This window comes from Rhinichthys klamathensis, unplaced genomic scaffold, assembly GCF_029890125.1.
Source record: "Rhinichthys klamathensis goyatoka isolate OS25496 unplaced genomic scaffold, OSU_Roscu_1.1 h1tg000024l_1, whole genome shotgun sequence".
Taxonomy (NCBI): Eukaryota; Metazoa; Chordata; class Actinopteri; order Cypriniformes; family Leuciscidae; genus Rhinichthys; species Rhinichthys klamathensis.
Genome location: NW_026606575.1, coordinates 60073 through 74546, shown reverse-complemented (window position 1 = coordinate 74546; position 14474 = coordinate 60073). Strand labels below are relative to the sequence as shown.

Below are 14474 nucleotides of genomic sequence, written 5' to 3'. Positions count from 1 at the left end.
GGCTGAGTGAACTGCGCAGGCTCAAACTGAGCTTGATGATGTAGATGTGACGTGAGCAACCTGTCTTACAGTTGTACGTCTTCTAGTAGCTGTGCCAAGAGATATCTGAATCATTCCCTTCCGAATCTTGCAGAGACTGAGAGCGTGAGTAGGAGCTGTCCATGAGCTAGCAGCAGGATCAACTTTATGACTCTCTATGGGCTTCTCCCTTGACTTTATGCCTCCACGTCCCCCCGATTGGCATGAGCTTCTCCTCCTGTCTATACGGTAATTTCTGTACTGTGCGACAGAGAGTCGCATGTTATGACGCAATCGTTAGCCTATTTTTACAAAAACTGCTTCTACAGGGCCATAACGTAAGATACAAGGTAATGGAGCATTTTATACATTGTCGTGTTTCTTTAGAAATAAACAATGGACAAATGGAGTCTTTAAACGCCTCAGATGTAAAGTTATTCGCTGTCAAAGTGACGCCAAAATGAATGGGAGTCAATGGAATGCTAACAGCAGATGAAGGCTTGCTGGCCAATGGCAGCCCCCAGGCAGACTTCAGTTTCCGGCTGGTGGATTACTCCCTTGGGCGGAGCAGGGAATGGGGGACTTGCTGCCGGCTGTTCTCGACCAGAGGAGCCATCGCCGTCCGCCAGGAGGCGGAGGATTTTTATTTAATTTTTTGGATAGAGGAGTCATTAAGAAGGTTCAAGTTAAATTTCCACAAGGTATCCTTAGGTTTATTATCTAGTCTTACTGTTAGGTAGATTGGAGCATGATTACTGATATCTATTGTTCCAATGTCACAACCTTTTACCCTCGTTCTATCTCAAAAAAGAAAAAGGGGTAATGGCGTAAATGTTAAATAAAGTAAAAGATGTTCCATTCATCATTCCATGAACAAATGTAAATGGCCCTCTTTGTCAACATATTCATATTGTCTTTTTCAAATATTTTTTTTAAATCTGATCTCTGAAATAATGCAAATACCACATTTATTCTAATATCCTTTCATTAAAAAAACCTGTTGTTTTAATTAATAAACTGTAGATTACTTACGGTTATATTGACTGACATATGCTTCTTCTTTGTTCAGTGCGTATATATTTATCTTGTTGTTTTCTTTATCTATGTTACTCTGTCTTTGAAAATGAGAGCAAATTTCTCCTTTAACATTGCCCCTTACCAAATACAGTGAGCAGCCCACAGTAATAAAAGTTCAAAGTACAAAGTTTACTTACATGTTCTATATGGCACAATCAGGGGCGCCTTTAGGTAACCAGAGGCCCCTGGGCTACAACTTGAGTTAAAAGTACAGTTAAAGGTATATTTTAAGTATAAAAGTATAACAGCTAACATGGTAGTATACTTAAAGTGCAAAAGTAATATATATATATATATATATATATATATATATATACTCACCTAAAGGATTATTAGGAACACCTGTTCAATTTCTCATTAATGCAATTATCTAATCAACCAATCACATGGCAGTTGCTTCAATGCATTTAGGGGTGCGGTCCTGGTCAAGACAATCTCCTGAACTCCAAACTGAATGTCAGAATGGGAAAGAAAGGTGATTTAAGCAATTTTGAGCGTGGCATGGTTGTTGGTGCCAGACGGGCCGGTCTGAGTATTTCACAACCTGGGGTGCGTTTCCCGAAAGCATCGTTAGCCAACTATGGTCGCTAGTTCCGTCGTTACCAATAGAGTTCAATGGGATTTGCGACCAACTTGCGACCATAGTTGGCTAACGATGCTTTCGGGAAACGCACCCCTGCTCAGTTACTGGGATTTTCACGCACAACCATTTCTAGGGTTTACAAAGAATGGTGTGAAAAGGGAAAAACATCCAGTATGCGGCAGTCCTGTGGGTGAAAATGCCTTGTTGATGGTAGAGGTCAGAGGAGTATGGGCCGACTGATTCAAGCTGATAGAAGAGCAACTTTGACTGAAATAACCACTCGTTACAACCGAGGTATGCAGCAAAGCATTTGTGAAGCCGTAGCAAAGCATTTGTGAAGCCACAACACGCACAACCTTGAGGCGGATGGGCTACAACAGCAGAAGACCCCACCGGGTACCACCCATCTCCACTACAAATAGGAAAAAGAGGCTACAATTTGCAAGAGCTCACCAAAATTGGACAGTTGAAGACTGGAAAAATGTTGCCTGGTCTGATGAGTCTCGATTTCTGTTGAGACATTCAGATGGTAGAGTCAGAATTTGGCCTAAACAGAATGAGAACATGGATCCATCATGCCTTGTTACCACTGTGCAGGCTGGTGGTGGTGGTGTAATGGTGTGGGGGATGTTTTCTTGGCACACTTTAGACCCCTTAGTGCCAATTGGGCATTGTTTAAATGCCACGGCCTACCTGAGCATTGTTTCTGACCATGTCCATCCCTTTATGGCCACCATGTACCCATCCTCTGATGGCTACTTCCAGCAGGATAATGCACCATGTCACAAAGCTCGAATCATTTCAAATTGGTTTCTTGAACATGACAATGAGTTCACTGTACTAAAATGGCCCCCACAGTCACCAGATCTCAACCCAATAGAGCAGTGGTTCCCAAACCTGTCCTGGCGACCCACCAACACTGCACGTTTTCTTTGTCTCCCTAAACAAACACACCTGATTCAACTCATCAGCTCATTATCACATGGGTTTATGAGCTAATGAGTTGAATCAGGTGTGTTTGATAAGGGAGACAAAGAAAACGTGCAGTGTTGGTGGGTCGCCAGGACAGGTTTGGGAACCACTGCAATAGAGCATCTTTGGGATGTGGTGGAACGGGAGCTTCGTGCCCTGGATGTGCATCCCACAAATCTCCATCAACTGCAAGATGCTATCCTATCAATATGAGCCAACATTTCTAAAGAATGCTTTCAGCACCTTGTTGAATCAATGCCACGTAGAATTAAGGCAGTTCTGAAGGCGAAAGGGGGTCAAACACAGTATTAGTATGGTGTTCCTAATAATCCTTTAGGTGAGTGTATATATATATATATATATATATATATAGTAAACTATAAGTATGAAATGTTCACTTAAAGAAAAAGTACAAGTATACTTGCAGTATAAAACTACTAAACTTGTTTACTGAGAGTATCCTTCAAAATGTACTTTCATAAACTAAAAAATGCACTTTACACTTAACAATACAGTTAAAAGTATACTTCTAGTACATTGATATTAGTATACTTACAACATAAAGTATACTTAAAAATATACTTGAACTTTACTAAAGAATACTTAATAAAATGAACTTGAAGTTTACTTATATTTAGTAAGGCACACTCGCAAGGTCTCTTGCTCTCTCTCTCTCTGCCGTGCGCACGCTATGTATGTTATGCGCGCAGTATGTGAGATTTTAACTAATTTGCGGGCATCAGGGAGACGCTATCAATATGCGGGAGACTCCCGGAACTTCCAGGAGACTTGGGATGTCTGCAACAGGAAACAAGCCACAACACAACAGAAACAAGCCACAGCACAACAGAAACAAGCCACAACACAACAGAAACAATAGGTTACTGTTCGTAACCCCAGTTTTCTGAGGAGCTCTAAATAATTTATATGAGCTGACTCAGCTGAGTGTAATGTGCTTGGCCACATGGTGTTCACTGTCCTGCCATCTTGGGTGTCTCCACATCCTGTTAAATATAACTCGTCATTACCTAGCCTGGTTAAAACCAGACCATTCTCAGTTGTAACTGAGTTATTGTCTGGCAAAGCTTCATAGACAAATCATTTCCAAACGGGCGTCACCAACGGAAGTCCAATGCCTCTGGGCGCAATTGGATAGACCTAAAACCAATCAGAGCGAAGAAGGAGATGTCTTATGCAGACCGACGTTCATCTGTTATAGAACAACTTAGTTTGAATAAATGAGCAGGCACTGATTAGCTACTTGCTCTATGTTTATTTAAAATTAACAGCAAGACAACTAGAAGTGAATGTGCTTTCCATTAAATAAATCACACACAGTAAACAAAACCTTAACAAAAAAAACTTTGCAATGAACTTTGCAATTTAGACGCGCAAACTGGGTGCCGGTGCGGTGAGAGTGAGACGTACATGCTCGGGCAGATTCGGCTTGAAGTCGGTCATCCTCGGACGCGGCGCCACGCGCACAGCCAAGCGAAATGGGGTCGGTCTTGCGCACCGAACGCGTCATTTTTGCCGCGCACCTTCGCCCTCGTGCGGACACGTCGAGTATAAACAAGGCTTTAATCCGTGTCAGCGCGCGCTCTGATCGGTAAAGGGGCACAGACCTCTCCCGAATCATCTCCAGCATTCAGCCTCCGAAGCACCACTAACTCCGCCTCCGTTTCCCTCGTAAGCTGATATTAGTATTTAAACATTCTCTATGATAAAAAATGTTTGTGAAAAAAATATTTTAATAACATGGTTTTGGCGGTTATAGAGTTCTAATGACGGTGTTCAACTATAACCGTCACACCCCTAGTTCCACGGCGGCATCCATCTTTGTAAATGTACAAAATCTGCTTCACCCGTCGCTGTGCTGTCGTCATCGTGTAAAGCCCGCCCCGACGTTTCTGATTGGTGCCGCGATTTCGACGGATTACAAATGGGCTTGAATGAGCTCTTTGCCAGACTAACTTGCAGAGGAAATCTAAATTTCTCGGAAGTTGTCTGGGTTTTCCCAGGCTAGTCATTACCACTTTCTGCAACATGATTGCCCCGAGATGAAAATCCACTGAATAAATGCCCTTATTCTCAGAAGGCCCAGAGGCAGGACATGGACAGCCGAAGCCATAAAACCTTGTAGCCTGAGGCATGTGCGATACTGTACCACTCTCCTTCTTTGATTTGTGAGAGGCGATTCGTTGAGAGAATGCGTTCCGTGTAAGACGTGCACACATTGTTGAATTCAGCACAGACCCAGAAATATAACTTTCTGAGTGGAAATGAAATTCCTTTTGCTCGCATTCACTCTGAAGCCGAGCGAAGTAATGTGAGCGAGAACACAAGCAGTGTTTTGCATCACTTTCTCTCTTGATTTGGCTATAATCAGCCAATTGTCTATGTATATCAGGATATTGAGACCTTCCTCCTTGGCAGAGCTAATCCCGCCTCCGCACACAGATAGAACACTCTCTGACTTAGTGAGAGTCCGAAAGGAAGAACTGTGAATTTGTAACATATGCCTTGGAATGCGAAACAAATAAATTTCCTGTGGGGAGGATAAATGCTTATGTGAAAAAAAAAAACATATTTTACATTGATCAATGTGCACCAATCATTCTGATTTACAGAACGAGAGAGAACACTGTGGGTTATGTAAGACTGGAAAAACTAGAAGAACGTGAAGAGAGGGTTACTCTTTGAGAAAACAAAGGAAATTAACATTTGAACTCTCTCCTGCTAAATTAGCATCCTCATCCGAGACGCAATCACCTCAGTATTGTCTTAATTTACATTTCTTTCCCTTCACCCCCCTTTCCCCATCTCTTCTCTCACCATGCTGAGATAACCTGAAATTCACCCAAAAATATATGTGGTTTAATGTAAACAATTATTATACCACATTATGCTTGTTTGTTATCATTTGAAATGTCTCAGTGCGACTGGTACAAAGCTCTCATCCCCACAGAAGTAAACCAAAAGGTAATAAATGTTTTAAGAGTTAAGAGTTATTTTGCTTACTGTGGTGGAAGGGTAATGCAAATTACCCTCTGTCCTCAGTACACCTTACCCCTAAAATATACCTAAGTCTGGGACCGTGATTAATGCAAATTCCCATTGTTAGCACATGTTTCCATTTGAAAGAGGTTTCTGTCTTGGTCTGAGTATTTTGGGAGATGTTGCAGGAGGCTCAGGGCGCGATTTGTAATCAGATCAGCCCGTAATACAGAATGTCTTTAAGAATGTCTTTTCAGATTCGGGTCCATACGTGAGTAACACTGGGTGTCATTGTGTGTCTGGCGCTGCTGTGCTGTTGGTAACTAACAACCAACTCTTGTTTGTAATTACTATTGTGTACTGTATGTTAATTTTTGTGCTTTCTTGTCATTCATTCATTTCATTTCATTTCATTTATTTATTTAAGGACAGTGCACATTAATTAAAGGAGCTGTATGTAAGATTGTGGCCAAAACTGGTACTGCAATCACTTTCAAATTACTGTAGAGTGGTGTATCCCCTCCCCCTCCCCCCTGACTCAAGGTTGCCAGATAGGCTGCAGGATCCAGCAGGAACGTGACGAGCTGCAGCTGTGGTAACTAGAGCAGAGCTGGCAACCCGGATGCCGCAACACTACTGACTTCGTGATTGGTAGATAGGTGGAGGGTGGAGCATCAGACCAAAACACAACATGACAACATCAACATCAGTTGAGGGCTGCAACTGCACTTTTTAAATGACAATATCCTGGCCGGACAACTGTTGTCAGTGATATAAGTATTTGAAATGTACATGATTTCTAAATGTCTAGTGATATATCAGGGCCATTTTATGATTAATTGAAATACATTTCTTACATACAGCTCCTTTAACATCACTGTAAATGTGCCAGTGTTAGCCAGCAGGCTAATTTTCAACTGTAGTCCATTGGCAAGATGTTATACTAGGCACATGATGGCTAGAATAAATAAAAAATAAACATTAAATCACACAGCAATTGATACACAACAATAAAACATAATGCCATAGCACTGGCTCCATTAAAACATAATATCATAAAACATATAACATATAACCATACCGCCATACAACTGTTAGGGAATTAAACAGTAACCATCTATCATCTATCTATCATACATATACCATAGGTCACAAGACAGCTAAAATATAGAAGCAGACATTAATTATTATGAGAGGTGTTCACATTTTTGTATGCTCAAAAGCCAGTCCTCAAGATGGTGTGAGAATATATGGAATGAGGTGGAATTTCTAATGTCTATTAGAAATAGACATCATCTATGCTTTATTTTTCATGAAGCATTATTCTGTTGCGCTTCTATATGATAAACAAACATCCTCTCTTGGATTGTGTGCGGAACGGAAGCCAGTTAGGACAGAGTCGCACTGACGACTGCTAGTGAATGGGGTGTTTAGCGTCATTGTTGGTGCACTCGACTCACTTGCCAGGAGATCGGGGTTCGGGACCGACTCGGAGCAGGGCGTTTAGGATTGGAGTGTTTTGGAGGCGGAGCAATGAAGAAGGGTTGTGTTTGTTTGGGTTGATTTCAAACATCAACACTGGCCAACAGCATATTTCAAAAATGACTTACTCCACCTTTAACTAAGTTGTTATGCAGTCACATTCACTATAGAGAGCTATATAAAAATACTAACGAGGTAATAGTAATCATGGGGCAGCATTTCTGGTAGTACTTGCCATAATCTCTGGTCATTGTCTCTGCTTTAATTAAAACTATAGGGGGCTAGACCAAAATACTATTGGGGTTCTAGTAAGCATGGGGCGACATTACCTCATAGTACTGGCCATAACCTCTGATTGAGCTTTAACTAAGTTGTTATATTGGCGATTTGTAGGGGGCTAAATGGGTACCTTTTAACAATAGCAAGCATGGATGGCATTTTTAAACTGCTTTAGCCATAACTTCTGGTTATCGATCAGACTGGTGAGTTTGTGATCGTGGGCCCGCATAAAAATGAACAGCCGGTGCGAGGACGCTGTGCGACTTTGGCACCCGAATGAATGAGAACAAAAAGGGTAAAGAGTTATATAGAATAATCAGATGTCTAGATAAATTACCATATAAATGGTCAATCATAAATTGCCATTCTAACCTAAATTCGAGGTTGTGATAGATAAAAGTCAGATAAAAGTTTAATTGGAATTAAATTCGGTAACACTTTATAATAACTGCATGCTATTAATCATTTGTTAAGCATGAGTAAACAGTTAATTAATCATTTATAAAGCATTAATAGACATTAATAAGCAGTTTATAAATACAGCTATAAACACTTTTTTCTTGATTTATAAGCATATCTATAATGCGTTTAATAATTGTATTTTCATACTTTGTTAATGATCAATTAATAATTTCTAAATGAAGTATAGCATTATTTATAAACCAGTTATTTAAGAGTTGTCAGTTATTCATAAGATCACTTAGAAAGTGTAAGTAAATGTAGTAAATACAGGTAGTTATAAAGCATTTAGTAGTGGTCAGTTAACTATTTTGTGAGCTAATCTAAAGTGAGGACTATTCATGCCTTATAAAGCATTTATAAAGGAGATTTAAAGGCGCATCAATCTTCTAAACAGTAAAATGTAACAAACACAACACAGTGATACAGAACATAGAAATATTTAACAGCCTTTAAATCTCCTTTATAAATGCTTTACAAGGCATGAATAGTCCTCACTTTAGATGAGCTCACAAACATAGTTAACTGACCACTACTAAATGCTTTATAACTACCCGAATTAACCCTGAATTACAGCTTAAATACATGTTAATAAAGCATTTATTAACACACTAAGTAACCATCACTATATGTCTGAATAATAAGATGTATGAATGTACATTTAAATAGTTTATTAATCATTTACTTACACGTTCTAAGTAATCTTGTGAACCACTGAAAACTCTAAAATAACTGGTTTATAAAAAATGCAATTAATCATTTAGAAATAATAAATTGATCATTAATAAAGGATGAAAATACAATTATTAAATAAATTATAGATATGCTTGTAAATTAAGAAGAAAGCATTTATAGCTGTATTTATAAACTGCTTATTAAAGTCTATTAATGCTTTATGAATGATGAATTAACTGTTTACTCATGCTTAACTAATGATTATTAGCGTGTAGTTATTATAAAGTGTTACCAATTACGTTGCCACGCTGAAAAGACAGTAACGCAGTGAACCTTCTCTCGCTTATCGGAAACTGCCGTTGGACCGATTGGGCGGGCCTTACAGTTAACATTTCAAATTGTATTTCCTCAAATGTTTGTTCAACACTCTGAGATCCAGAATAGGGCGAAGAAAAATGCCCTTCTTTAGAATAAGGAAATAACGGAAGTAAAATACCTGATTGCATTGATGACGGGGTACCACTTGGACCGCCCCCTTCTCAAGAAGGCGATTTCATCTTTCAGAATGTAAGTAGAGCTCTCTTCTTTTTGTGATTTTTTAATGAAAGATCAAAATGATATACATTGTAGATTTATTTTCACAGCAGCCTTTGCTCATATTTACCAAGGGTGCCAATATTAGTGGAGGGCATGGTATGGGCAAAGTTTAAGGGTCCATAAAAAACATTGGTGAGGTAAAAACTAGGGGTGTAACAGTACACAGAAGTCACAGTTCGGTACGTACCTCGGTTTTGTGGTCACGGTTCGATATGAGTTTGGTACAACAGAAAAAAGCAACAAATCCCCATTGATAGGTTTCTTTTCATTTATTTTAAACAGACAGTAGTGCAAATTACAGTTTGAGCCCAGCTAGCGTCATTTACTCCCCCCTGAGGTAGTTGATACAGTTCAGCCTCCTTTAGAGTATTAAGCACAACGCAGTAAAAAGAATGTATTCTTGCATAGGTCATATTGTTTTGTAGGTCTAATAAAAAAAAAAAACTGATTTGGTTACATGAAAAGCATCTCTTGTGTTATAAAATACAAAATAAATAGAATAATGAAAAATTAAACTTGTGCAGAGATTTGTTTTTGCACTGAAGTCTTTTTCTGCTTACCTCCGGTGATTGTCATATCTGGATGATGTCGTCTGCCCACTACCCCCCTCATTAGGGCCGAGTCCATCAGCAGTCATGGGTGGGGCCTGTACAATGTGACATCACATTGCATACAAACTGCTGAGTCACTGCTTATGATTTATGGGGGATTAAAAAAAGAGCAATGGGTGGATTTTTACCATTATAGGGTGGTTGTGTAAACACACTGCCAACACAATTTATGTTCAAACACCATGTAAAAGGTGCCCTTTAAAATACATAATTTATGGTCATACAGATTAGCGTCAGTTTACCTTTAAAACTGTAAAGGGTCTATTTTTATTTGTATATACTCACAATAAAAACATAACATTTTTGTAAAATAAAGAAAACAAACAGGATGCTGCTTCCTGGTGTCCTTTCCATGAAGTTAGTGGAGCGTGTCTCAAAAATGAACCGAAACTCAGTGTGTTGCTATTAGCAAGCTCTTGCATGCCATCTGCACTCTTGTTTTGAGTTGGCGCATAGATCTTCTATTCTTCTTCTGCTCTTTTTCCTGTTGTAGCGGTGAGCAAACAGCATTGCATTTCCGGGCGTGCGCACCCTTCTGGATTGTAGTGTAGATCGCCTGTGAACTGTATTCGTCATCTGACTGTATGCAACGAACCATGATCTCCGTACCATGACGGTTCAGGACGAATGCATGTATTGTTACACCCCTTGTAAAAACTGTTCAAAATCTGGATTTCGTTAGTCCATTACCACTAGAATAAAGCTTGCATGTTAGCTTTGACGGACCTCTATAAATGGCACCGTGAATGGGCTGGTCACACAATATAATGATAATGTATTGCCCCATAGAAACTTCAAGGGTTCTGCTTGTTTTAGTCCATTGCTGTTTGTTTTAGTCCATTGCCACTAGTATAAGGCTTGAATGTTTAGCTTTAATGCACCTTAATAGAAACGGCACTGTGAAATGGGCTGATTGCGCAATAGAATGATAATGTATTGCCCCATAGGAACTCCAAAGGTTCATTAAAATATATTGGATGCCTCTTTTATATATATATATATATATTTATGCCTCTTTTGTGTATGCACATAAGACCATTTCCATTGTGTTTTGGCTTGTTTTCAATGTGTTTCCGATTTTGTTGTGTTGTGGCACTTCATTGTGTTGTGGTGCTCTCATAGTGTTGTGGCTTGTTTACGTTGTGTAGTTTAAATTTCATGTGTTGTGCACTACTGGGCCACTGTACGTACCCCCTCCGTCACCTCATGTACCCCGGGTAACACGTACTCCAGTTTGGGAGCCACTGAATTAGATCATACACATCTTCGCATACACAAGTTATACAATAGCCTATTGTTGTTGTTTTTTGTTGCATAATTGTAAAAAGACAATGGTTGTGTAATGGTTAAAATGTTCAGTGAATGAAGTTTGTAAACCCTTCTTTCTGCATAATTGTACCTACATACATTGAGATCAGACCTTCATCTAAGTCCTATAAACTAAGATGAAGAGAACCCATTTGGAGAACCCATTTGTTTTTTGCCACACCATTAAAGTTAGATTTTAGACTCATATAGGTCCATTTGTAAAAGTTTAAAGAAACTTTTCTCTGTTTAAACCATGTGGTCAAAAAAGAAAAATTTCACTATAATGGCAGAAGGATCAAATCATTATTCCAGGCAGTGAAATGGGGTGTACATTAAACAGTCAAAACAGTCAAATAATTGTATATTAGTTGTAAGTGATCAACGTCAAATGCAAATGTCACTCAGTTTTCCTTTTTCTGCTGCAGCACCTGACACACATATATCGAACTGTTAAAAAAATACATAGAGTGAATATCAGAACAACTGCAAACAATGTAACTGCAACATCTACTGAGTAATAGGAGTACCAAGGCAGTTTGTAGGACTCTGTTCGGAGGTGAGCAGCACCTTTGTGTCTCATTACAAACTCAATCCAGAAGAGGGCGCTGTCCAAAGGTTTAACTGGCTTGTCTCTGTGCAGATGAGAGAGTCTCTGCATACTCAGTCTGTAAGATGGTTCATTGATTACTTCCTGTATGGCTGCATACAGTGTGTTCTTGTTTAAAGTTGAGATGGAGAGTATCTTGGCTCCTCCCTTGTCTTGCAAACGAAGAAGATTGTCGTACTGGTCAAAAAAGAATGGAATTCCAACCACTGGAATACCATGGTACAAAGCTTCTTGAACACCATTGGTTCCGCCATGTGCAACAAAAACTTTAGTCTTCGGATGCCCTAGAAGGTCGTTCTGTGGCATCCAGTCAACCAGTAATGTGTTGTTCCCCAAAGTAGATGGTCTCTTTCCAGTGTATCTCCAAATTACCTTTTGCGGGAGCTGAGCAAAAGCAGTAGCTATTTCTGCTGTAAAATCATCTGGTAGGGCACTGATAAACGACCCTAAAGACATGATGATGACTCCATGCTCTCCAGAACTTTGCATGAAGTCTTCCAGATCATGTGGAAGGGCCTTCGCTGGTTTACACTGAAAGCCTCCAATGTAGATAATATTTGGCATTGTTGGACGTGGAAATTCAAAAACAAAATCAACCCTCATAAGCCATATATCAGCCCCCTGGAGAAGTTCATAATAATTTACAGGCGGATGGAAATATTTATCACAAAATGTTTGGTACAATGGCAAATTAAAACGGCTGTTCTGAATGTCCATTAGCAAATAGAAGAAAGCGTTTTTTCCTCGTTGGAAAAAGTTCATCTTGTCAGTGTTTCCAGATCCCGTGATAGGGATGTAAGACATTGGAGAGGGAGCGACGTCAAAGTGTCCCTCACCAGTAGTGGTCCATCTCACATTATATACCATGGGTAACTTGAGTTCATGAGCCAGGAGAATGCCTGCACCCCATGATGGATCAGTAAGCATCAGATGATACTGCTTTTCCTTCAGTGTCTTCAGAATCTCTGCACTTTCAAATATGTTTGTTATAAGCTGACATATCATTTCATGCGTTTTATGAATAGCTTTGAATACATATGAATACAGCTGTACAGCGCTCAGCTGGCTCTTTCCTCTTTCATAGTCGATCATTTTGAAGAGCATATCGTCTACAAATTCTTCATCCATTCCTTTGGTGTTAGGTATGGTTATAGAGTTGTAATAAGTTGAATTCTCCTTTACGAACCAGCTATTATAGGTGCGTATTACATCAATGCTGTGCCCTTGACCATGTAAAGCCTTGATGAGGATGTCCATGTTCACCCAGTGACTTCCCTCCACAGGCACCACCAAGATTTTGCCCCCATTACAGAGAGAACCAAAAAGGATTACGACTGTTATCCAGAGAGAGACAGAAACGGTGTTCTTAGAAAATTGAGTCATCTTGCCTGTAAATGATAAAATAATTGTATTACATAAATTTGTATAATATTATATTATTATATGTTGTCGACACTGTGCAGTAGAGATGACATGTTATGAAAGGGACACTTTTTCATCCAGGACCTGAACTCTTTCAGAGTGAGACAGGCAGGTAGAATCATTACAAATATTTTTTGTGAGAGAACACAAAGTTTCTCAGGGGAACACAATACATTTGGGAGAGAACATAAACGTTTTGTGAGAGAACACAAAAAATATAATTGTTCCTCCTATATCATTTCCCCCCATCACCATGTCCCCCTAGGGCTTTGTAATTTTCTCATTCATGCATGTTTCTTTACCACTCTTTCTTTGCCTCTCAATTTTCACAAATTTCTAATAATAATTAGAAGAATTCTCTTTTTATTATTATTCTCTTTAATAATAATAATAATAATAATAATAATAATACATTTTATTTGGCCGACGCCTTTCTAAATACCCAAGGACATCTTACATGTTCCAAAAAAAAAAAAAAAAAAAGGAAATACATTAAAATACATTTAAATTCATAGTAGGCAAATACATGTTACAAATAAGACAAACCAGCAAAATGCTAAGAACGCCAGAAGAAAGCACTATAAAAGAGTGTCAGGAGGGTAACTATAGCAATGTAGAACTAAAATGTTTTAAAGATTAAAAGCTTTCTTAAAGAGATAGGTCTTTAACAATTTTTTTAATGAATTAACTGTGTCTGCCTCTCGAATGTAGGAGGGGAGGGCATTCCAAAGTCTTGGAGCAGCGCAGCTGAAGGCCCTGGCCCCCATGGTGGAGAGACGGAATTTGGGGGTGACAAGTAGGCCAGTTGAGGAAGAGCGAAGGGAGCGTGTAGGAACATATCCTGATAGGAGGTCATAAATATAGCTGGGTGCAAGATTATGGAGTGCTTTAATATTATTAACATTTTTAATTAATCAATCATGCATTAATGTGTTTTTATAAAAAAAATTTAACCAATTGTACTAAATGAACACAAGTTGACAGGCCTATTGATAATAATTACTATGCATACAGTATAATGTGTTATAACTGTCAGGATTATGTTTTGTTTAGTTGTATTTTAATTTCTGTGTGTTTGCTTGTGCTTCAGTTCAGTTTAGAATTTACTGCATCCTAGTTAGTCTCCTTGCTTTCTGATTACATTAAGCTGTCTATCATTAACTTTTCCTGTGTATTTATACTCCTTGTTTCATTCAGTTCATTGTCGGTTCTCATCTTTCATGTGAGTAGTAGTTAGTGTGATTGTGGAGAGCAGGCGAGGGACATGAGAGAACGGCGCGAGGCCGGTGGCGTGAGCGATAATGAACGACACCTGTGAGACGCACCGGTCTCGCATCTCTCACGGATGAGCGGAAGCATAAAGGAGGAGCAATGACAGTGAAGATCG

The 14474-nt window shown here is 39.2% G+C and overlaps 2 protein-coding genes across 3 annotated transcripts in view; both read right to left on the bottom strand.

The window, feature by feature from the left end:
* LOC130077642 (UDP-glucuronosyltransferase 2C1-like) overlaps window positions 1-14474 on the bottom strand; it is a 45503-nt gene that overhangs the window by 26072 nt on the left and 4957 nt on the right. The window contains exon 1 of one of the 2 annotated variants that reach the window (XM_056242951.1): window positions 1051-1099. The exons of the other annotated variant lie outside the window; for it this stretch is intronic. The gene's annotated coding sequence lies outside the window, so the exon portion shown is untranslated. Of the gene's footprint in view, window positions 1-1050; window positions 1100-14474 lie in introns of those variants that run through there. 2 annotated transcript variants of the gene reach the window in all.
* LOC130077662 (UDP-glucuronosyltransferase 2A1-like) lies at window positions 11343-13080 on the bottom strand. The gene has a single exon (XM_056242972.1). The coding sequence runs from the start codon at window positions 13046-13048 to the stop codon at window positions 11456-11458; it is 1593 nt and encodes a 530-aa protein (XP_056098947.1). The 5' UTR covers window positions 13049-13080; the 3' UTR covers window positions 11343-11455.

Coding starts and splice junctions, on each gene's coding strand:
- LOC130077662 (XM_056242972.1), bottom strand. CDS start 13,048: ATGACTCAATTTTCTAAGAACACCGTTTCTGTCTCTCTCTGGATAACA.